The 25,661-nt window shown below is 39.9% G+C and overlaps 1 protein-coding gene across 1 annotated transcript in view; it reads right to left on the bottom strand.

Moving 5' to 3' along the window:
• The window catches only part of Cfap95 (cilia and flagella associated protein 95), a 79,238-nt gene that overhangs the window by 38,281 nt on the left and 15,296 nt on the right, over window positions 1–25,661 (bottom strand). Inside the window, exon 2 of the mRNA XM_051200135.1 lies at window positions 18,114–18,219. Coding sequence (XP_051056092.1) covers window positions 18,114–18,219 — 106 coding nt within the window. The remainder of the gene's footprint in view (window positions 1–18,113; window positions 18,220–25,661) is intronic.

Below are 25,661 nucleotides of genomic sequence, written 5' to 3'. Positions count from 1 at the left end.
GGTTGAAGCATAAGACTTTAAAATAATAATTACACATATGTTCAAAAACAATATTCAATGTCTTAATGAAGATCATGAAAACACAAAATGCTGAATGAAATAATGAAAACATTTCAAGACATGAAAGTATATTTAATAAAGAAATAGAATCACTAAAGAAAACCCAAACTGAAATAAAAATGGAAATGAAAATCTTAGAAGGTCAAATAAAAACCTCAGAGATAAGCCCATCAATACATTACAAGGCATGGAAGAGAGATTTTCAGGTCCCAGAGAAAAGGCAGAAGAAAAAGATATCTCATTCAAAGCAAATGTTAAATCTAAAAAGAAATCCAGACACTAAACATTCAGGAAACCTTGGACACTATAAAAAAAAGACCAAACTATGCATAATAGAATAGAAGAAAGAGAAGAAACATAGGTCAAAGGCACAGAATATAGTTTTGAAAAATAGTTTCTCCAATCAAAGAAAGAAAAGTCTATCAGTGTACAAATGAACATCAAGTAGGATGAGAAAAAGTATTCCCTACAACACATACCAGCTAAATACTAAATGTTCAAAACAAAGAAAGGATATTGTGAAAATGAGAAAGACCAAATTACATATGAAGGCAGTCACATTAGAATAACACCTGACTTTTCAATGGAAACTCTGAATGCCAGAATGTCCTAGATAGATCTCTACAAACTCCCAGCAAAACTGTCATTCACAACAGATGAAGAAAGAAAAATATATTATGATTAAAAAGCAAATTTAAGCATGATTTGTCTACAAATCCATCTCTACAGAAGTCACAGATGGAAATTTTGTTCTGAAGAAGTTAAGTACACCCAAGAGGATACAAGGAACAAATAATCCCAGAACACTATATCAAAAGAGGAGGGGGAATCCATACAATAACAATGAAATAACAGAAATTAATAATGTACAGCTCACTGATATCTCAGTATTAATGGTCTCAATTCTACCAATAAAGAGAGACATACTAACAGATTGTATTAGGAAACAGGATCCATCTTTTTGCTGTTCAAAGAAAGACACTACTTCACCATCAAGGATGTACATTACCTTCAGTTAAAAGAATGCAAAATGGAATTCCAAGCAAAAGGACCCAAGAGGCAAGCAGTTATCCCCATTTTACATCTGGCAAAATATATATCAAACCAAAATTACTCAGAAGAGATAGGGACAGACACTACATATTCATTTTTAAAATTTACCAAAGGATATTGCAATTTCAAACATTTATGTTCATGACATAAGGACAGCCAAGACTATAAAAGAAACAATACTATAGCTAAAACCATGTATTGCTCCTCACATAGTAATGGTAAGAGACTTTAATACTCCACTCTCACCAGTGGACAGCTCATCCAGAAAGAAACTAAATCCAGAAATACCAGAGTTAAATAATGGCATAAATGGACCTAACAGAGACATAATAGGGAACTTTCCACCTAACTCCAAAGAATATAGTTTCTTTTCAGTAGCTCATGGAACTTTCTCCAAAGTTGACCACCTATTTAGGTGCAAAAAAGTATCAACATATAAGAAAATCGAAACAACACTCAGCATCCTTTCTGACCACCATAAATTAAAGATGAATAACAACAACAAAAGAGACACAAAGTATGCAAACTCACTTTTGAAGGAAAATTGGGTCAAGACAGAAATCAAGAAGAAAATTAAAACCCTTTTAGGACTAAGTGAAAATAGAAACCCAACATACCCAATCATATGAAAGACGATGAAGGCAGTTCTAAGAGGCAAGTTCACACCACTAAAAGCCTACATAAAAAACTAGAGAGATTTAATACTAGCCACTAAATGACACACCTGAGGCTCTAGAACAACAACAAGAAATAATACCCCCCAAAGAGTAGATGGAATAGGGCTCAGGGCTGAAATCAATAAGATAGAAACAAATAAGCAAAAACAAACCAAACAAAAGAAATGGAGAATTGGTTCTTTGTGAAAATCAGCAAGATTGGCAAATCATTAGCTAAGTTAACCAAAAGAGAGAGAAGATCCAGATTAATAAAATTAGAAATGAAAAGAGGGTATTATAACAGAAACCAAGGAAATCCAGAACATCATGAGGGCATACTCTATTCATAATAGCCAGAAACTGGAAACAGCCTACATATCCATCAACTGACAGATGACGAAAATCTGATATACATAAGCAAATGAGAATTCTCAACAGAAGGATTTCAAATGGCTGGAATCATTTAAGGAATTATTCAACATCCTTAGTCATCAGAGAAGTCATATCAAAACAACTCAGATACCATCTTACACCTGTCAGAATGATAAGATCAAAAACACTAATGACAGCTCATGGTGGAGAGGATGTGGAGTAAGGGAACACTCCTCCATTGCTGGTGGGAGCACAAACGTGTACAACCACTCTGGAATTCAGTATGGTGGTTTCTCTGAAAAATTGAGAATCACTCTACCTCAAAACCCAGCAATACCACTCTTGGTTTTATACCCAAAGGATGCTCAGTCATACCATTTGCTCAACTATGTTTACTGCCGTATTATTCATAATACCCAGAACCTGTGAACAACCTAGATGCCCCTGTACTAAAGAATGGATAAAGAAAATGCGGTACATTTACACAATGGAGTGTAACAAGAGTCCTAATAGGTCTTAATAATAAAAGCCCAGAGTCAGATACAGGGGCAAAAGCTGAAAGATTAGAGAGATGAAGGAAAGCAAGGCACAGCCACACCTTCCCTCACCAACTTCCTAGCTGAAAAGAGAGTGAGTTCCTGCTTCCTCCTGCCTCTAATCCTTTCTCTGCCTAGTCATCTCACTTCCTGTCTTTCTGTTAGCTAGTTCCAAGCTCCACCCTCTGATCTTCAGACAGGCTGTATTTGTACAAATAAGGTATCACCACAATGGAGTATTGCTCATCAGTAAGATCAATGCCATCATGAAATTTGCAGGCAAATGGATGGAACTAGAAAAAAAATCATCCTGAGTGAGGGAACCCAGACCCTGAAAGATAAACACTCAAGAGTTGATATTAGATGTAAAGCAAAGAATAAACTACAATCCACAACCCCAAAGAAGCTAGGTATAAAGGAGGACCCTAAGAGAGACCCAGGAAGAGGAAATAGTTAAGATCTCCTGGGTAAACTGGGAGGGGAGTAGAAGGGAGGGTATGGGGATGAGAACATAAGGGATTGAGATGGTTGAGTTGGGGGGAAAGATGGAGAGGGAGAACAATGATAGAGAGAGCTATTATGGAGTTAGGAAGAAATCCTAGGGAAGTTCCCAGGGACACACAAGGATGACCCCAACTAAGAATCCTAGCAATAGTGGAGAAGGTGCCTGAACTGTCCTTCTCCTAGAATTAGATTGGTGACTGCCCTAAGGGTTATCATAGAACCTTCATCCAGTAACTAATGGAAGCAGATGAAGAGATCCTCAGTCAAAGACTGAGATGAGCTCCTGAAGTCCAGTCGAAGAGAGGGAGGAAGGATTATATGGGCAAGGGGTGTCAAGATCATGATGGAGAAATCCACAAAGACAGCTGACTCAAGCTAGTGGGAGCTCATGAACTTTGGACTAACAGCTTGGGACTCTGTATGAGAATGAACTAGGCCCTTTGAATGTGGGTGAAAGTTGTGTGGCTTGGTCCGTGTGATGGGGCTCCTGGAATTGGGACCAGAATTTATCCCTGGTGTATGAGCTGGCATTTTGAAGCTCATTCCCTATGGTGGGATACCTTGCTCAGTCTTGATGCAGGGGGGAGGGACTTGTTCCTGCCTCAACTTGATATCCCAGGCTTAGTAGACTTACTTTCTTTGAGGAGTGAATTGGGAAGGAGGGAGGAAGAACTGTGGTTAGTATGCAAAAATGAATAAAAAATATTTAAATGAAATTTGCAGACAAATGAATGGAGCTAAAAACAACCATCTTGAATGAGGTGACCCAAACCCTAAAAGACAATTATTGTATGTTTTCTCTTATATGAGGATGTTACCTTACAAGCTTTTGATGTATGTGCTACAATCTGAATAACCACAGAGCTCAGGTATCTAGTAAGGGAGCAGATGGGAGGACAGGGTCTTCCTAAGAAGGAGAATTAAAATATAATGTTATGGTGTGATAAAGGTAAAACCAGAAAAGCAGGATTAACTAGGGAGGGTAGGAGACAAGGGTAAAGAAGGAAATACAATTAACACAAAAGGCCCATTGGAAAAAAAATACATATGGAAGAACTATCATTGTGGAAGCTTCTTAAAACATACACATATATGGATAGAATCTAAATGGAGTGACCAAACAATAGGGAATAAAATGCACCAACTAGACATCTCATGCCACTAAGTAAAACCTCCTGTTCCAGGGATGGGTTACTAGAATCCTCATGGAACTCCCAAACATTACAGGCTATTACCAAGGCTAGTGGTTGATCTCCACAACTGATGGTAAGGCCCTATTGCTGAACACAACATGTATGTCATTGAACACAGAGAAATAAAGCTAGTATTCAGCTAGAAGTACCATCCCTTATGTTCACAGTACCAGAAGTTACTCTGTACACTACAGGAGGAAAAAAATAATTATTAACCTAGCTACAAACCCTAAAACCCACAACTGACCCACTTGCAAGAGATGCTGGTGAAATCGGGTGCAAATATTATGGTAGTAACCAACAGCCTTCTCATTGGATTTAAGGCCCAGTCCATGAGGTAAAACCCAATACAGCTAAAGGGGCCAAGAACCTGAAATTATATAGGTCATGGGCCTAAAAAATTTTCATTACTATTATTTTGCTAAAGGAACATAGCAATAAGATGATTCCTAAACATATGCAGCTATACCCACAGATCAGTGCTTTGCCCAACCCTCATCAGAGAAGCTTCTTGCAGTAGATGGGCATTAACACAGAGACCCACAACTGGACAATATGAAGAAAGTGCAAGTCTTTGGAGCAGTCAGTCATAAATATGATGTCATCATCAAACCCCTCCCCTCAAGTCCCAGGGATCTATAGAAGGCAGAGACTGTCAAAGCCAGAGGTTATGAATGATTCCAAGGAAACTGTCTTCCAGGCACAATAGGACTGATATATGATTCACAGAGACTGTAGTAGCATGCCCAATACTTGAACAAATTCAAGCCAGACAGGGTTCCATTACTAAGAAAGGAAAGTGGACACAGAATCCCACCCCTAACCAGGAAGCTATCTGCAACCAATACCTGCTGGCAAAGGGAAAACTGGTTTTCTCCAACAGTTTCCCTATGTCTATTAATCACAATTCAGGGTAGTTTCTTATGTCCAGGAATAGTTGGCCAATGCAAAATAAACACAACAGCATTTTTGTGAACTTTCTTGCTTTTATGTAGCTTGGCATTCTTTTGTCTTACTGGTCTTTCTGCCTATTTGTATTGATTTTAGTTTATGTGTTTTGTGGATTTATCTGCTTGCTTCCTTGTCATTTTCATTTTTGTTCCTTGTGGGCTTGGTTTATTTACTTGCTTGTCTTTCAGAGAGCACACACAAAGTTGGATGGGGAAGGGAGTGATGGAGAACCTGGCAGGAGTTAAGGGGAGGGAAAATATGAAATATATTGAATGAAATACTTTTAATTAGAAAGAAGTTGAAATGGGAAAATACAACCTGCTTCATCTACAGGAAGAAAGAAAGAATGAAAGAAAGGAAGGAAGGAAGGAAGGAAGGAAGGAAGGAAGGAAGGAAGGAAGGAAGCTGCTGATGGTAGCTCATGCCTTAATCCTGGCTCTCAGGAGGCAGAAGCAGGCAGATCTCTGTGAGTTGAAGGCCAGATCTACAAAGCAAGTTTTGGGACAGCCGAGGCTACACAAATAAACCCTCTCTCAAGAAAACAAACAAATAAACAAATAAAATAAAAAAATAAATAAAGATCGATCATCAGAAAGACAATCCTTGTTCCTCTACAGTCGTGTTGTCCTTGAAGACTCCAGCTCTGTTTCTACATCTAGGTTAACTCAGAATCTAGAGGACCCTGCAAAAAAACGACCAACATTGTTTTGAACAAATAGGACTCATAGAATACAATTAAGAGGAAAAAAGAGTTTCATTTCCTTTGCTCTCTGGTCAAGCAAGCTATTCAAAGATTTTGTTTGTTTGTTTTGTTGTTTTCTTGTCCCTAAAAGAAATAAATCCCAGGTAATCTCTATTTTGTTCTCTGATCATCCTGACACATAACAGAACCATTTCCTGTCATGAAATTGTCTATTATCAGTCACCAAGACTATCACAAAAGTACCTTCTAGTTTTTCAGGTGTCTGGAGTTGGGAAGTGGAGCAGGTAGGAAGATAGGAAATCAGTCAACTGTACCCTGTACTTCATCTTCCCACCCCCTTCTGCTGTCTTTTCTAGACCCAGAGTGATCTATATATCCTCACAGAGAAAAGGTTTGGCCTTACATGAATTAATTCATCGCTTGGATGTGATATTCTAATTACTGGAGCATGACCAATAGGCCTTTTATGATCTGACATTAAATTGATGGTACTTATACCAAATATTATTTTTTACAGATGTACAGTGGAATTTTATTCAGCCATAAAGAAAAATGAAACTAGCAAGAAACTGGATGAAACTGGAAAATATTGTGTTAATCAATGTTACCCATGCTCAGAAAGACAAATGCCATATGTTCTCTCCCATATGCAGATTTCAGCCTATAACTGTTAAATAATTATATGTAGGTGGGAGTAAATATGTAAAGGCCAGGAAACTAGAAAGGAGCCCATGAAATTATAAAGAAAAGAAAAAGTAGCTTTCAGCAAAAGGGTAGGGGAAACAATAGAACTAAGTGGGAAAGGGAGACAGCGAGACAAAAGGGAAGAGTGGAGAAAGGGACAGAGAATGAAGAGGCATGGTGGGACGGGGACAGAATCAACCAAAGTTAAATATGTGTTAAAATGTCATATAAGTAGCCAGGTGGTGGTGGTGCACACCTTTAATCCCAGCACTTGGAAGGCAAAGGCAGGCGATCTCTGTGGGTTCAAGGCCAGCCTGGTCTACAGAGTCATTTCTAGGATAGGCTCCAAAGCTACACAGAGAAATCCTGTCTCAAAAACAAAGCAAATCAAAAAAAGAAAATGTAATGCATAAACCTGATACTTTTGGGGTCTTATTTGTTTAAATATTTATCTTTATGCCTGGATCTTGTGGAGATTAGAAGCAGACAATGAATCCCCTGGAACTTGAGTTCCAGCAAGTTGTGAGCTGGATGTATGTACGGGGAATTGAACTGGGTCCAGCAAGTGATTTTTTTTTTTTTTTACCACTGAGCTATCTCTCCAGATGTTGCTTTATAAGTTAATTTTTAAAAAATGAAATAAACAAAATAAGCATTAAGGATAAATTATGACCTACTTTGGGTAAACACTGACTCAATGAAAGAAAGGAAAGTAATTAATTAAGGGTGGAGCAATGGTGAGTTGAATTTTTTTAATTTAAATTTTCAAGAACTCCATATATGAGTGCTATATTTGTATTATTCCCAGCCCCCCTTCCCTTTTTGGGGCTCCTCCCATGTCACCCCATCTCTCAAATTCACAATTTTTTCCAAGCATAATGAAAAGATTACTTCCATAAAGCAGTGTGTGTGCATGTTCCACCATGTATGTGTGTGACCATAGCATTTAAGTCCCATTAATAAAATGTGACCATTATACCTTTTAAAACAAACTGATATACATTAAAAAACCAAAAGTAGTTCATGGCAGTGCTAAATTAAGGCATGGGGACCGGTGCATAAACGGAGCATCAATGGGGAGTGATGTGATCTAAATGGTGTGTGCCCTCTTTCCATTCCTGTACCAAATCCTTAGAAATTGCAGAGAAGATATTTGGTAGAATAAATAAACCCACAGATGAAGCAGAAATCAGGCAAGGACCACTCAATGGGCCAAAATGTTTATAGAACTCCTCAAAGAGGAAAGGCAGATGCAGTTGTGCTGATGCTAGATGATGGCCCAGAGGAGTTCCTGGGGAGGATGCAAAGAAGGCTGCCATCAACTTCACATTAGGATGGGGAGGCAGGAAAACAGAGGTGTCCCTGGCTCAGCAGCCTACTGCCCAGTGCTTTGATAATGGTACTTCAAGTGATTTATCTGTAAGATTCTAAATATCCATCAGATATTTAGGCAGGAAGACAAGAGGCATCTTGTTGCAGGATATTTGATCACACTGTGAAACCCCAAGACTGGGTTAAAATCAATCTTGGATCAGGGGACAGAACCAGCTGTTAGTTGACAGGAATTTACCATAGAGAATATGGGGGAACCAGGGATATGGAGAGAGGATCACAGGAAGGAGCAGAGAAGGAGGGATTTGGAGTTTTACAATTTTTTTGTTTTTGTTTGTTTTTGTTTTTTCTGTTTTTGTTTGGGATAGCTGGAGAGATGCCTTCTTGGTGCTGGTTTCTGCTATACCTCTCTGAGCTACAGGTATTCACCCCAACATTTGACTCCCAAGTCTTTATTGGTGAATAGAATAATAAAAACACAACTTGGTCCTTAATGTAGAGGGAAAGACACCTTATTCGTTTGATAAATTGTTGAATGGCCAATAGTTAGGCAAGAGAGGATAGGGCTTTCTGGAGAGAGATAGAAACTCTCTCCATATGATGATGATGATGCCTTAATACATAGTTATTTAATGTAGTCCTTCCAGCCTTCCTTCCTTTCTCTCCCTTCCTTCCTCCCTTCCTTCCTTCCACAAATATTTATTGAGTACAAACTATGTGCTGTGCACTGCTCTAGAAACTGAAGCTCTTATCAAGAACCAAAATAGACTGGAGATCCTACATTTATAGAGCTTGTACTCTAATAGAAGGAGACAGACAACAGCTACATATGAAATGTGTTTGGCTCAAAGTAACCCAAAGTGAGATCAGAGAATAGAGAGCATAACTGGTCATTGAGTAAGCAGGACTTGTCCCTGACAACAACTAGAAAACAAAAATCCTTCCTCCTCCAGTCACTATGCCTACTTAATCATTTGCTGGTCATTTCTTGTGCTTGATGAAATATAAAACTAGCCCAGGCCTTTCCTGGTTAGCTGCTCTGGCTGTTTCTTTCCCAAGAAGAGTCTTGCTGGGAAGGTTGCATACTCAGTCCCTTACACAAAGGCTACATTGCATTTAAAGTTGAAGAATCTTTGCCTTGGGCTTGCTTTGAGTTGATTGACTTCAATGGAAATGGGGCACAGTCGTCTTCCTGCACTCGTGAACTTGATCCCTATTCTCAAGACCCCTCTTGTCTGGATGAGGGTGAAAGGGTGCTTGATGGGAGATGTCATTCTGTAAATATGTTTCTCTTATTGGTTAATGAAAAAAGAACTGTTGGCCAACAGGAATGCAAGATAGGTGAGTCTAGGAGACAAGGAGGATTCTTGGAGATGTAGTAGAGAGGAGTTGAAATGTAGGACTCAAGAGGAATAAGAGCTCAGGACTCTCTCTCCAGTAAGATGAGACCATGTGAAAGGGTTAATGTTTAAGACAGAGTTAGCCAATAAGAAATGCTAGTAACAAGCCAACAGCTTTATATCTAACACAGTGATTCTGTGTATTATTTGAGGCTGACACTGCTCTGGGACCAGGCTGGCAGGAAACTGCTCATAACAGGTGCCAATCAGGATGTGGGGCAGGAGAAAGGCAGACATAAAAAGGGTAGGATTAGTATACAATCTGGTTTTGGTTCTTGCTTCCTCTAGGGATGTCTATGTTTCCCCACTCATTCCTGACATGTATGGATATTCAAAAATGACCTTCTTAGAATGCTGTGGGTTGCTTTGAGATCCTCTCTGAGAAGAATAAAGGGTCTGTTTCATGATGCAGGATGACCCTAGCTATATTTTTAAAATACTGCTCCAAATGTCATGAATTTGAGGTAGAAAGTGGACATGAGTTGGAGATGGGAGAGGGGATGGGAATTATGCCAATGCAGTATCCCTGTGCAAAGTTCTGAGAAAATGTACATAAAATAATGTCCTGCTTCAACCCTGGAGATTCAGGTGGTCTTCCTTCCATCCCACATGAGGACAGGCTCTGAAATAACTACATGTCATCTTTCCCTTCCTTGTGGCACACACTTGATTAAAAAAAGCCACTTCTTTTCCCAAGGACATCATCATTGCTCCACCCCTGGCAGTCACATAGCCAGCCCCTTCCTTCTTTTCTGCTTCTTTAGGTAGACACCAGAGCCTTGTGTCTGTAATTCCACATTATCCAAGGAGCTTTACAGATGCAAAGTAGAGCACTCAAACTCTTCCTTGGGCATCTTGGATCCCTAGGTTCTTATACTATTCATATGAATGGAAGCCTAATGGTACCATCTTATATGAGGATCTTGCACATCTAAGTTCATACTTTACTTCAGTTTGTGAAACTTCTGTTTTGCTCTTAGAGCCTTAGCCAAAATATAGACAGAGTCCTGTTGGATGCTCCTACAAATAAATGATGCCCACAGTAATCTAGAGAATTCAAGCATACAGACTTTTAACTAGCTAAACAGAAATATTCTTGAATATAAGAGGCATCCACTCAGCAGATATCTTGAGAGAGAGAGAGAGAGAGAGAGAGAGAGAGAGAGAGAGAGAGAGAGAGAGAGAGAGAATGCTAAGAAAGCATCCTTGGGAGGAAACAGATGGTAAAGAGTTAGCCAGCATGTTTGTACACGTAACTCGAGGGAAGGAGACAAAGCTGAAATTCAGTTGCAGGACATCAAAGTCCCAATATACAGTGATATGTGTGTGTGTGTGCACATATGTGATCTCGACATATGCAATGAAAGTGAAATGTGTATTATTTCAAGCAAGACTACAGAATAGTTAGGATGCAGTGTATGAGGATCAACAAGCTATTGGACTCATTGTGGAACAGTGTGGCAAATTCAAGTGGCAGCTTAGAAGGCTATTTCAGTGTTGGGAGCCATGACCAACAGGTGGCAGTGGCATTCATGGAACATGGCTGGGAGGTTGGCAAGGTCACACCTGAGTGAACCTTGGAGAGGCAAAGCCCTGAGAACTATGTGTCCTGAGGACCTCATGCTGTTATTGAGCATAGCCCTGGCTGCCTTCATGGTCACCACATCCCTCATCATCTTTGTGTCGTAGGAAAACTCTCAAGGGCTTCTAGCCCCTCACTGGGCAGTGTTACCATTACTTAACAGTAATAGTGATTGACATTTTCCAAGCATTGCTGCTGGGGCAGATTAATGATTCAACCACAACCCTTAGAAAGAATTTAGACACGCATATTATTAGTAAGGTTAGGTTAAGATGTTTTTGTTAACAGCTCTGAGGTAGAAAATATTGGGGAACAATTTAAAGTTTAGAAAGGCACACATTAAAGGTCAGGGTCAAGAACAATGACGATTTCTTGCTGACAAACTTTTTTTGCTAGGATGGGTTGGTGATCAAAGGTGATGATTAATTCCTTGTACCTATTTAAGCCCTCAGCTCCCTGACATAAAAAAAAAAAAAAAAAAAGGAAACTGCTGATCAATGAGTATGCAGTATGCACCCTGAGGATTTAAAATAGAGCTTACCAGTTGTTTTTCAAATATGCAAGTTTAGGTTTGTGATTCCTTTGAGATTTAAAAATTACCTTTTGAGACAAATAATAAAATAATTGGTCCTTTGTGACTGCAAAATGCAGCCTTCCAGAAAAAAAAAAAAAAAAAAAAAAAAAAACTGGCTGAGAAAAATGCCTTGCTTGCTTTTACTCTGTTGATCTATAACAATCTGCTTGGTATAAAAGTATGTGCGTTCTTGGACAACTTGGTTTTCACCTGTAATATGTAAAATGTTTAATCATGTAAGGCATATGGAAAACATGCTTTTTTACTTGTATCAATTGCAATCATTCACAATTTTTATACTGCTTCAAAGATTTTGCTGGGATATATAACCTGTAAGGGAAAAGGTGAAGGGTGTAAAGGAAGACATCAGGCAGTAGTTAGAAAAGACATCAAGAAAGACAGAAAGACATAAGGGGAACCTCTGGGTACAAGTACAGAAAAGAAAAATAGTAGAGTAGGACAAGCAACAAAAAGAATAATAAAATTAAAAACTAAGCTTAGGCCCTCAGAAAAGTCATCATGTGTCTGTCTGTCCAGTAGTTGGCCTGCTGGGTATCTCCTCTTCAGTTTCTCTGACCTGCTAAAGAGTTGCCATTCATCAGCAACCTAAGTGAGATCCTGACATGTTGGAGATGTGTGTGTGTGTGTGTGTGTGTGTGTGTGTGTGTGTGTGTGTGTGTTTTCCATTTTTTCCACCCACTGGATCCAGAGAATTAAGTTTTACTTAATTCAATTGAGTGATTAGGTCAACAACTCCATGGATCCCCCTCAATTCCTGAGCTGCTGAAGGCTGGTCCTCACAGCACCAATATTTCACAGGTTAGACTTTAGTTCCATCTTGATATACTGTCTAGCTATTTGACCTTGAACAAGGGATCTACCTCATATGGTATTACCTTCTTTCTCTGTATAATACAGGACACAGATGGTACCTGCCTGAGTCATGCAGAGGATGAAACCAGGTGCTTTTCATACTGAACTGAGCTATTACACTGAACACTGATAGAGCCACAAAACTATTTCAGCCAAGCTGCCCCTGCAGTCCCCCACACCCAGTACATTCTCGTCTTCATAGAAGTCTTAGGATAGTATTATAGCTTTCCTGGACCCTTAAAGTCTCCAGAAGACTATAATTCCATTTACAAAAGTCCCACATTCAGTGAGATCAGCACTTCTATTACACCAAGTGCCCCTTTCTCAGCTCATGACTGTAGGTCTGGGAGCCTAGAACTGCAAGGATGAGTTTTTCTGTCTCCCTTCTCTGCTCATGGATCCCTGCCATGTCTGGATGATGGGGAGAGATTGGGTGGAAAGATGTAATGTTATGTAGCCCTTACTCCCCTGACCTGGGCCAGAGCACATGGGTTTGGCTGACATTCAAAGTCAACAGCTCTCCATGGGCATTTTTGAGATTGCTTTTGAACATTATTTTACTAAGGATCTCCAATTGATGCTTTCTATAGACAGGCAGAGCTCTACCCCAATTCCCTATCAACTCCTTCCCAGGCTCAAACAAGGTAGCAGGAGCACCTTCTAACATATTCTTTATGTCCATCCCAAAGCTTCAAGAAAGGCCACTGTCCCAAATCACCATGACCAAATTAAAGCAAGCAATTAATTGAAGCAAGTTTTTATTCATATACCTGGGGCTCCTTCCCCCAAGGCAGGGTTTAAGAGGTTAGCATTAGATGTGTAGAAGACAAGGTTTTTATAGCTCAGGAGTAAGACACAGAATCATAGCAACAGGTGGTTATGATAATCTTTTTAAACAAAGGTAGGGTTGCAAGATGGTCATAACAACTTTTTGAAACAAAGACGACTGCCATTCCTGGAACAGGGAGTACAGAACCAGTTGTAGCTAAGGTTACAGGTGGAGCTTACTCCAATCCTTGAGAAATAGAGGTCTGATCATAAAAAGCAATGAACCTAGTTTGTCTTTACAGTAAAATGGCTTTCAACCCCAAGATGGGGTCAGGCCCATTCATCATTTATTTCCCTGAGGGAGAGACTCAGTCATTGTCTTGACTGATTGTGTTTTACTGCCATAGCTTCTGATCTGAGCCCTTTCCAGTTTACCTCAAATCCCCACAGTAGTAGCCCTGCTGCCTACATGCTATGACTAATAGGCTGGTCCCCACCTCCAGTAGAAGCAGTCACTTCATGACTGGAAGTGAACTGCCACCATTCATGCCATAATGATTTCCCTTGTGCCAGCAGGACCTCATGGAACCAGACATGAAACTATGATCAGTTTGACCAAGACTGAATATTTGTATTTCTTGGCCCATCTTTTTATTCTTCTATGTAATCCCTAAGTTTCTGTTGGTACCTCTTGAGGGTTTAGGATGACTCTCACTATTCCTAACTGTTACGAGCACTTTCTTGTCAACCTGGTCCCACAGCCACATCAGCCCCAAATAATACACAGAGACACAGTATTAGTTATGAAACTGTTGGTCTGTTACTAGCATTTCTTATTGGCTAGCTCTGTCTTAAACATTAACCCATTTCTATCAATTTAAGTGTTTCCACGTGGTCTTATCTTGCCAGAGAGAGGGTCTGGACCTCTTACTCCTCTTGTGTCCTATATTTTGACTCTCTCTTCTCTACTACATCTCCCAGAATTCTCCTTGTCTCCTAGTCCCGCCTCTCTTGCTTCCCTATTGGCTTAATTCACTAACCAATATGAGAAACATATTTACAGAATGACATCTCCCATCACCTTCCCAGAGTGGCAACACCAGACAAATTCTTTCTGCCATCACCACATGTGTCTGATTGGACTCTAGCAGCAGTGTGGTCTAATAGGAAGATTCCCCCACCATGCAAAGAGTCAGCCATCTAGCAGTAACAGAGATTCTTCTTCTGAGCTTTGGTACTTGGTAGGTCTCCTTTGCTGGGTGGCTGGCTCTCTGTCCCAGTCCTACAGTCTTTCTTTCTTAAAGGACTCCCACAGATTTTATCTGGTGGCTTATCCAGGCAAACACAATCAGAGTTACTTGGCAATTCTGAGGGCAGCTTGCTCCTTCTCTCTGCTCTGCCAACATCAGGCATTGATAGGACCTCACACTAAGGTTCTCAGGCTAGTATCAAAGACTAGGGCCCTACATCTTTGAAACATCAGGTCACATGTCTCTCTAAACAGTTTTCATAAAATCCTTCTCAGCCAGAGAAAAATGAACTAGCAAGCCTCAGGTAAACAAATCCTCTATCAAGTCTTTGGACACCACTCTCCAAAACCATAACAGCTAACCTCTGGTTTGGAGGTCTCAGATGGTCCTGCCTAGGCTGGCTAGCTTCTTAGGTTGTGTGCTTCTTGACAGTTATTGAGAGGGTTCTTAGCTAGGTACAGTGGCAACATTTGGGAGGTCAGGGAAGAAAGATCAGAAATTCAAAGTCATCCTCAGCTACATAGGACATTTGAGGCTAGCCTGGGCTACATGAAGTACTGGCTCAAAAAAAAAAAAAATTAAAAAGTCTTCTAAACTTAGGCCTCTGTCAAAACTTTGTAAAATACAGGAAAGGGGACTTGTTAATTAGTCACACAGTGGCCAGGAAGCTCTGAACTTGTGTCCACCTCTCCGTGGACTGTAGGGACATTGAATGAGTGGCATTAAGATTAATAAGGGTAGGTTTAGAATGAGCACAGTAATTTTTCTTGACAATTTTATAGCTTTGTTGTGAAAAACAAAAATGGATGGATCAGTAACTTAATAGACATCAGGAAAAAACTAGACTTAAGCTCCACCCACATGCTGGCCGACTGTCAACGAGATATTTGGTGACAAAGAGCAAGAAACTTGGATAAAAAATCGAAGTCACACATTGTCCATGTTATTTGGGGCAGGCACAGTAAACAACAACAACAAATTGACATCAGAGAAATAGATATGTGAATAAAACCCCATGTGTGTGAAGGAGAACAGTGCAGAAGGAAGTGTCTTCTCTACCATTGTATTGGGTCCTGAAAGTAGCCTCATTTTACATCAAGCCAGCTGCAACTTTACACCAAATCCTCTATTTCCCAGGTCATTCTGCTTGTACTTTGCTCATTACAACTAAAAGAAATCAAGGAAGCCAACCTACTTTGCCTAGTCAGTTCATTCTGTCTACCTATCTACCATAGAGAAGAGAGACTATTCTAGATTAATTTCCAATATATAATTATGTCTTTTCTTGGGCCTGACAATACAACAAAGCTGAGAGTATCAGCCTATGGGGGCAAAATATGAGATCCACCCAGTGTTCCAGCATGGTCACCTTCTACTGCATCAAGTAACCAACTCTTCAGAACCTGAGGCTATCTTCCTAGAGATGGTCAAGAAAGTCTGGGATTAGGGCGAGTGTAGCAGAGGTGCCATTGACTGAGCTCAACATCAGACACATGAGCTCCACCCATGTGTTAGGTTACTGCCAACAAGACTTCCCAAGGTTTAAATGGGTCTGTTGGGGTCTTTAGCATTTATTTTTGTGCATATGATTTTGTGTATGAATATGCTATATGTGCACATACATGCTCAGGTGTTCATGCCTTAGGTCTCATTACCAACAGAGGGCATGTGTCCCTCTCCATCATTCCTTCCTTTTTTGGGGAGGTGGCCAGGGAGGTGGGGAACAAGGTTCCCCCCTGACACTGGACTTCACTTGTTTTTGTCTGGCCAGGCTAATCTTCCTGTTTCATTCTTCCCTGATGCTGGAGTTACAGCCGAGTGACAGGTGCCCTGATTGTTGTGTGCACACTGGGATCTTGACTCTTGTCCTCATGAGCAAGCGCACTCAATCACTCAGTCATCTCTCCTATCCCTTAAGATAGGCCTTTCTCTAATCCCAAAGCTGCTGCCATTGTACGGCACAAGTAAGGAGTTTTCAGACTGCTAAGCTTATGTTGACTGGACAGATGCTCAAGTAAACAACCATTAATCCACTCCACATGATACAAACAGGAACTGCTTATACTATTCTGAAACTGGATCCCAAAATTTTGTGATCACATTGATAGCAGGTTTAATTTTTTGTAACACCTACCTTGACAAAAGTATATAAAATGTAAAAAAAATCATAGACCCAAGTTCAAACTTCATTTTCCCATTCTCTTGCTATGTGATTCAGAATGAGCTGCTAAACTCTCAAGAGTCTTTCTCCCTGCCTCTATAAAATGGAGATAAGCATAACTTCTGTCTTAGAGTTTTTTGTTTGTTTGGGTTTTGGGGGGTTATTTTTGTTTTTGTTTTGTTTTCTTTTTGCTGTGAAGAGACACCATGACCACAATAACTCTTACAAAGAAAACATATAATTACGGGTTGGAGCTGGCTTCCAGCTTCAGAGGTTCAGTCCATCATAAGGATGGGGAGCATGGCAGCATGCAGATAGATGTGGTGCTGGGTTGAGAGTCCTATATCTTGACTTAGAGGCAACATGCTAAAATTCCTCTCTGAAACCTCTTAAGTGAGCCATCAATAGTTCAAATAACTCTTGGCACCTCTGTTTTTTTCCATGTTCCTACTAGCATGGTCCATTAATCAGTGTTTAATAAAAGCATTGCACTACCTTCATAACCCAAAGTACCAAATTCCTCCAAACAAACACATGATCTAGTCTATCATAGCAACACCTGACTCCTGGTACCGATTTCTGTCTTAGGGTTTCCTATTGCTATGAAGAGACACCATGACCATTGGCAACTCTGACAAAGAAAACATTTAATTGGGCCTCACTTACAGTTTCAGAGGATCAGTCCATTATCACCATGACAGGGAGCATGGCAGTGTGCAAGCAGATATAGAGCCGGCTCCATCTTGACCAAAATGCAGCAGGAAGTCCACTGACTATCACACTGAGTAAAGCTCAAGAAAAGAGACCTCAAAGCCTGCCCCCCCACAATGACACAAGGCCTCACTCCCTTTGGGGGCCATTTTCTTTCAAAACACCACACCTGCTTCACAGGGTTATTCTGGAAGATGGAAGTTATCCAGCAAGATGCTGCCACTGCAACACAGCATCACATCCTCCCCTGGTGGTAGAACTGGGAAGCGCAAGGGATCTTTAAGAGGTAAGAGATTCCTTTGAGAGGGAGCCATCAGGCCATTGAGGATATACTCTCAAAAGAAATTGGGTGCCCCAGTTTCAGTTCCCTCTTATTTCTGTCTTAAAACGTGGATACTCAGCCTGACATACATTCCTCCAATGACATCACACCACTGGGGTGACCTGATTTTGGACTTAAACATCCAGAGCTGCAAGTCAAAGTAAATGTCTTCATACATAGCCTGTGTCAGACATTTGTTAGAGTGACAGGAAGCTAACTAAGACAGTCAGGCAGCATGCTGAGCACTTTGCTGTGGCTAATTCACCCGATAACCTTAAGAAACAGGTGCATTTCACAGGTTTGCTAAATGAAACTAAGGCAACTAAGTCACCTGAGAACCACAGTTAGGAAAGATATTCTTCACCTTAACTTTCTGTCGTTTCAGGATGATAAAGAATTTAGACAAAGAATTAACAGCAAGTACTTACTGGACAGTCAGTTCCAAATCGCCAATATGTCGAATTACACAGTTTTTTCACTGTCTCAGGACCCTCTATGTCATAGTCTTTGGGAAAAGCTTCTCTGTCATGGTGCCTTCAAGGAAAAATTATTAAAATATTATTAGGGATAACCCTTATTGACCATGCATTGAATTTAAAAACTTGAAACTTGCTGTATTTCATGCTGTTCTCTTAATCATAAGTGTGTCAAATTCATGATGAATGATGTATTTCTTACCCCTTTTCAAGGAACTCTGAGCCTATTCCCTAAAAACAACTCGGCACATTCAGTAAAACTGTCATAGAAACTGTCATAGAAACACAACTTAACTAACATAGTAATTATCCAGTAGCTCCAGTGAACTGAATCTTATTTAATAATGTAAATTAATTACTTACAGTAAATTTAAAAATAAGATATGGGAATAGCTTTAAAAGGCAACTTGTCACTTTAGAAATTCTCTCTTCTGTGAATTTTAATTACATCGTTTTTCTAACAAGGCAGGATGTATTGATTGATAACCTGTGTACTCCCTGTTTCCAAAGAGCACCTGAGGAAACTGATAACCACCAGCTGAACAACAAAGCCCCAATTCCCCTTTGTTTTTAAGATTTGTTTATTTTATGAGTTTTCTAGTGCTCTATCTGCATGTATAACTTTATGCCAGACAACCCGTATAAAGTAAAACATTTAATTGGGACTGGCTTACAGTTTCAGAGGTTTAGTCCATTATCATCATGGCAGAACATGGTGGCATGCAGGCAGACAAGATGCCAGAGAAGAAGCTGAAAGTCTTACATCTTGATCCACAAGCAGCAGAATGAAAATCTGAGTTATAACGGCAGACTTAAGCTTACAAAACCTCAAAGCACACCTCCACAGTGACACACTTCCTCCAGCAAGGCCACACCTACTCCAACAAGGCCACATCTTCTAATAATGCCACTACCTATGAGCTAAGCATTCAAACACATGAGTCTATGGTGGCCATTCCTATTCAAACTGCCACAGCAACAAAGAAAATAACTAGTGCCCTCAGCCACCAGTATTTTGTCTGAGCAACAGAAAGCAGATGGAGATAGTGCTACATTTTTGGGGGGCTACGTTTGCAAAAGGCACAACAACGCATTGGGGAATAAACCAAATGGAGTCTACCTTCAGCTGTTCCCTGACACTGCAGAAACTGACACAACTAACTAGGAAGGAAGGCCTTAATTTGGACAATGTCTTCCAGCTGTGGGGAGGTGTTTGGTATTGTGGCACCCAGAATCCCTCTTTGCTGCCACTTCATCAGCAGAAGCATCCCCAGCTCCCTGTAGTCTCCCATTATGGATCCAGTCATGATGCATGTTGGGCATTCTTGTATCTGTTGGCCATCTGTATGACTGAGAAATGTCCATTAAGGCCCATTGCTATTTAAATCACGTTATTTTGTTTTCTCATTATTGAAGGTTTTAGTTTCTTGTACATTTTTTAACCTTAACATTCTGCCAGATAAATAGTTAACGTTTTTCCCCTTGCTCTGCTGTTTCCATTGCTGCAATGAAGCGTTTCAAACAAAGTAATCTCATTTGTCTGCTTTTGCTTTCAGCTCTGTGATTTTCTGGGGTGTCTTATTTAAAGAGTTTCTAGCTCATTTCAATGTCTTGAAGCATTTTACTGATTTTTTTTCTTCTAACAGTTTAAAATTTCAGGTGTTATAATCTTTAATCTTTTAAATTGTGTGTGTGTGTGTGTGTGTGTGTGTGTGTGTGTGTGTGTGTGTGTGTATGAGTGTTTAGAGACAAAGCTGTTCTCAAACTCCTGGTCCTCTGGGCTGAGCCTCTTGTATGCTGGGACTATAGGCTCATGCTACCACACTGAGTTTAAATCCATTTGTAGTTGTGTTTTTTGTTTGCTTGGTTTTTTTGTTGTGTTTGTAATTGTTGAGATTGGGGTATATGTGTGTGTGTTTTATTCTGTGCAAACCCCTTCTCCCAGCACCTTAACTGAAAGCACCATCCTTTCTCTCATCTTCCATTTTTTAAAGATCTGGTGCCACTGATGCTCTAAGCTGAGTTCACAACATATTAATGCACTGAGACTGTGGTCTCAAAAATCACTATTCTAGACCAGCAATTTTTAGTAGACTTCTGGGTACGATTTAAACTGCACCCCAACCCAATGAATGTAGCACAAACATTTGTGGGTGCTTAGAGACATTTGTTTGTTTATTTATTCATAGTATCTAAAGCTCAAATGGTGACACACATCTGTAATCTCTGATACTGGATTCTGAGAGTGGAAGATCGATGAGTGTGAAGACAGCCTAAGCCAGGCTCTGCCTCCAAAGCAAAACAAAACAGATCTTTAGTTGTGGAATCTAGGTAGAATGGGATGCTACCAGAATGTAGCAAGAAGCTGGCAATGACATTGCTGAACTCCTATGATGCTCAGGTAGGTGCCCACCACAAAGAAATGTCTGGCAACAGGTCATTAGCACTGAGGTTGAGACAGCTGTGAGAATAGATGCATCTCTGACTCTTAGATCATTAGTACCCAAAATTCAGTCCTTCCCAGAGCAGTCAATCTCCCCTGAAATGGATGGGACCCATACAAAGCTGTCAAGTACATGACTTGAAAGAACATTCCAAATAAAACAATCATCTACCAACTATAAGAATATGATATTTAAAATGGAAAAATTCAGCATAAATAAATAAGACATTCCTACATTCCTTCAAACTGAGTAAATTTAACTATATAAAAATGCACTACACTATCACTGCAACTTGCACAGCAACTTAAGTTACCAAAAAGAGTGTCATTTGTCAGCACTGGTCAGGTTTAAGAGTCTTTTGTAGATCCCCATCCAGACATGAATCTGAAAGTAGCTGATTTATAATTAGTTCAAGGTCAAATGCATTTGAATATAGGTATTCAACGCTACCAGATATTCCAGGCCAGGTGGGAAGACAGACTGAAGTTCATACTGGGAAGAGGACCCACAGCATCTTGCCAGCAGTGCCGGAATGTTCATACAAAAATGGCTCCCTCCCATTTTTATTCACTATAGTATTTATGATCTTAGTTGAGAATGAAAAACAATATAAACAGGAAAGGAAGAAATGTGTTTTATTACTGGCAGATGATATGATTTCATTCAGAAGACAACAAAGACTCTACCAGAAAACTCTTAGATCTGACTTTTTTTAAAAGAAAAAAAAAATCTCAACAAAATGGGAGGATACAAAATCAAAACACAAAAATCAGTATCCTTATAGACTAATGAGAATACATTGAAAAAGGTCTTGGGGAAAGCAATATCATTTCACAATTACCTCGAGAAAAAAATTACCTTAGAGCAAATATAAAGTGAAAGAAGACCTCTACTGTGAAAACTTCCAAGCACTAGGAAGTGGGAAGACTCCCATGCTCACAGCTGAGAATTATGTTGTGAAAATGGCTACCCTCCCAGCCAAAAGAGTCAGTGCAGCCATAATCAAAATTCCAATGTCATTCTTTGCATGAGCAGACAAGAGCTCAGCCCTTAACAAGGCATTTATACTACCCATTCTAAGGCTAGGGAACTTCACAGAGGAAAGGACAGAAAGAATGTGAAAGATGGATGACAAGGTTCTGTAAGAAATCAGGCTGAGCAAGCCAGGAAGCAGCACCCCTCCATGCTTCTGCATTATCTCCTGCCTTCAGGCTCCTGCCCTGTTTGACTTTCTATCCTGGCTTCCTTCAGTGATGGACAGGTCTGTGAAAGTATAAGCCTAACAAACCCTTTCCTACCTACGTTTCTTTGGTGTTTCACTACATCAATAGTAACCTTAAGACAAAAATTCTTTTGAGGGCCAGGAAAGGCACCTGTGCCAAACATGACTATCTGAGTTCAGTCCCTAAACCCCACGTGGTGGAAGCTGAGAAATGACTCTCTTCAATTGCCTCTGGCTTCCATACGTGCAACACACACACATACACACACACACACACACACACACACACACACAAAATAAATAAATGAGTAATTAGTAAACAAATGTAAAAAAATCTATCTAAAATATACTTAATCAGAAGTAGATGAAGTGTTTCTGGCTCTGCAATTTTATTAGGGAAGTCAAATGAAAAGGTGTATGACAGCATCAGAGTTTGCAGAAGGCCACCGCTTTGGACTAGTGTCTGTATGACACTCCTGGAGACCAGCCCAAACAAGAATGGAACCACTGTGCCAAATGCTATGTAATCCAACTAAGCTTTGAAACATCCAGAATTCCACAAACATAAGAGAACTCAGGCCACCCGAGTCAGTATGAAGACACAATGCCCCCTATGTTAATGTTCTAAAGAAATATTTGAAATAGCCAATAATCTTTTATTCAGTTTCTCTCAACTCTTTCTCCCTACAGGACCAGTTTTCTGGGCTAAGATCAGCCAAACAGTTCCCTAAAATGAGATACTGCCTAGTTGTAGAATTATAAGGAAAGCCAACTTGATTCTTATACCAATTTTGCTGTAATTTTGTACCTTAACATTATAAATAGAATTAGGAATGGAAAGAGGGCTGCTAGGAGAGAATCCAAATGGAAAACTATATAAAAAGCAGCCTGACAACTGTTGTCAGTGATCGAGAGCTCAGAGCAAAGACCAGCATGTGCAGATCTCACACTGGATGATGCCCTGAAGATTCATCTGGTCACTGACAATCACCTGTGCCTTCCAGTCCTCCATCATCCTTCTGCATCTTGAGCCAACTCAGTTGTAATTCACTATCTCATCAAAAGGATCTGGTGAAGTTGCTACCCAGGGCTCTATGGGAGCTTAAGGACTCTCTTGTTACCACTACATGATTCTATATCCTAAGGATCTACAAGCCCCTCCTATGCAAACCTGAACAACACTCCATGTGAGTTTCAAGGCTCACCATACTGTCCCAGAGCTTCAGGTAAGACAGGAAGCCACAGTTCCCTTCAGGCTGTCCCACCACAGAGGAACCCCAATCCTTGCTAGTGGAAGAAAGGAGGAGTTAGGGCATAGGGTTCCTCTCATAGTAAAGGGGAGAAGTTACACTCTAGGGTTTCTGCGGTCTTGTGTCTATAAGGAGTAGGGAGGAACTGGAAGTTTGCAAAGACACTTTTTTTTCCTCAAGGTACCACATTTCACATTATTCTATAATGATCCATTAATGTATCATTAATGTATCCTGCTCTCCCGAGAGTTAGGGCTTCTTAGACATAGAGAATATTTTTGATTCATCTTATTTTTATCTGGTGACTTGCATAGTCTGCACATTACAAATGATTATATATTTCACAATTGATGGACAGGTTGAATCTTCCTACATTTTGTTACTGTCACCCTCTTATAAATGCTGAATGCAAAGGCTTTCCAATGTGTCCATAAAGATAAAGGAGTGTCCTGGCTCCATCTTCAAAAGTACCCATCAGGAGGGAGTGATCATGCATACAGACAAGTTTGCTCTCTGCAGCACCAGCTTGTCTCTGGAGGAATTATAAATCTACCTGCTAAACGGGAACACTCTCTATACATATGCATAACACCAATTGCAAAGGGTTTTGGGTATGAGGAATATCTGACATGAGAACGATGAAATTCTGAGCCTGATTCCTGCCTCTGTTTACTTGACAAGAGACACATTTTCTTTGCAGATTTCAAAGATGTTAAAAATGTTTAGTTAAGACTCCAGATGGCAGAATATATTAACTTTAAGCTTTAGAATTATTAATGTAGTTCGCAGCTATGCTGTCAGCTATTGTATTTTCTGATGTAAATGGAGTGCAAATAAGAGTGATATCTTTTCTATTAAGCTTCATAATCCTCAGCTACCTAAGACTCTAAAAGAAAGATACCCTGGAGAGTCAGTTGTATTCCCTGATCCATTCGAAACTTAAAACCAATAGAAGTAAATGCTGCAAAGAGGCGTGACAATCCTTTTTAACATTTCTTAGGCAAAGAGATGTATGGGCCAAGCTAGTGTTATTTAGTGGTTTATACATTAAACTGACAAGGACGTTTAGACATATTTGCAGCATTGTAAGAAAACTTTATATTCTTGAGAGGAATCGTGGTGAGTAGGGACTTTGTTTTTCAGTGTGTTCTGTGTTGTGTGTCAATTGTACATCTGCACCATGATCCTAAAGCTCGCAGCCTAAAGCTGTGCTCTCGAGAAAACCACTTGACGAAGATGGATGTGCCACATTTTCTTCACTCAGCATATATTGAGTGGCATGCAAATCGAGAATTGTCACTATTACAAATCTCCTGCATAGAAAATCTTCAAAAACAAGAAATTCCATAGAGAACATTGTGAGGAAAGAAATGAGTACAGCAGTCAGAGGTGTAAACAGTTAAGGAAATGTCAGTCTGATTGACTGCCAAACACACGACTTAACAGATAGCTGAAGAAACACATATCAGGCAAGGTGATAATACAATTGATTATGCCACCTGGGACACATTTCATGCTATGATGTCCAGCAGAAGTAATGACATTCATCCTTCTCAAACCAAGACAGCTCACCCTCAATTATCTTCCCATTCTATTGTACTTCTCAGGGTTTCTGGGAGAGACCCCTCCAAAGAATAGCTTGTATTAGTTGGCCAAAGACACTCCAAGCCTGGTGTAGTAGTTCAAGCCTGTACTCCCAGCATTTGAAAGGGGGGGGGGATGGGAGATTTGTGAATTCAAGGCCAGCTCTGACTACATAGTGAGAGACCATCACTCAAAAAACAAAACAAAACGTAAAAGGTATTCTGGGTGGAAGAAAGGGACTTAAGAGAAAGACTTAAATATTTTAAAGACATATTATACATTCATTATAGTTCACTGTAGTGCAAAGGGCACCTAGATCAGTGGTTCTCAACCTATGGGTCATGACCTCTTTGGGGGGGGATCAAATTACCCTTTCATAGCCTCCGTAACAGATATTTACATTATGATTCCTAACAGTAGCAAAATTACAGGTATGAAGTAGCAACAAAAATAATTGCATGATTGGATGTCACCACAAGAGGAGGAGCTGTATTAATGGGTCACAGTGTTAGGAAGGTTGAGAACCACTGCTCTAGTGAGTATTAACTGGCATGGAAATTAGTTACCCCTCATGCTACATACAAGCAAACAGCATCTGCTTCTTTATGCACGTCCCCTCTCCTCTAATCTCACTATCATTCTAGAAAATATCAGGTGGCCATATTAAGGGAGTCTAATGTCCATTTTACTGTATATTTCTATGATTCCATGTGTTATGTATAGTGAATAGATAAGGTTATTTGGTTTCAATGAAATTCATTTTATTTCTAATTCTCTGCTAAATCTAAGGCTTTAAAAGAAAATTACACTGGAGAGTCAGTTAGATTCCTCAACATAATAGAAACTCAAAACCAAAACAAATAAGCTTTTCTTTGTAAATAGAATCTAGGCTTAAAACAGTTTCATCATAAACATAGCTAAAGAATGCACATTTTTCCATTTACTTATGAGGAATCACTCAAAAACATAAAAAAGTGGAGGGGAAGCTAGTGAAACTAAA

Source organism: Phodopus roborovskii, unplaced genomic scaffold (genome assembly GCF_943737965.1).
Source record: "Phodopus roborovskii unplaced genomic scaffold, PHOROB, whole genome shotgun sequence".
Taxonomy (NCBI): Eukaryota; Metazoa; Chordata; class Mammalia; order Rodentia; family Cricetidae; genus Phodopus; species Phodopus roborovskii.
This window is presented reverse-complemented; position numbering and strand designations above follow the sequence as displayed.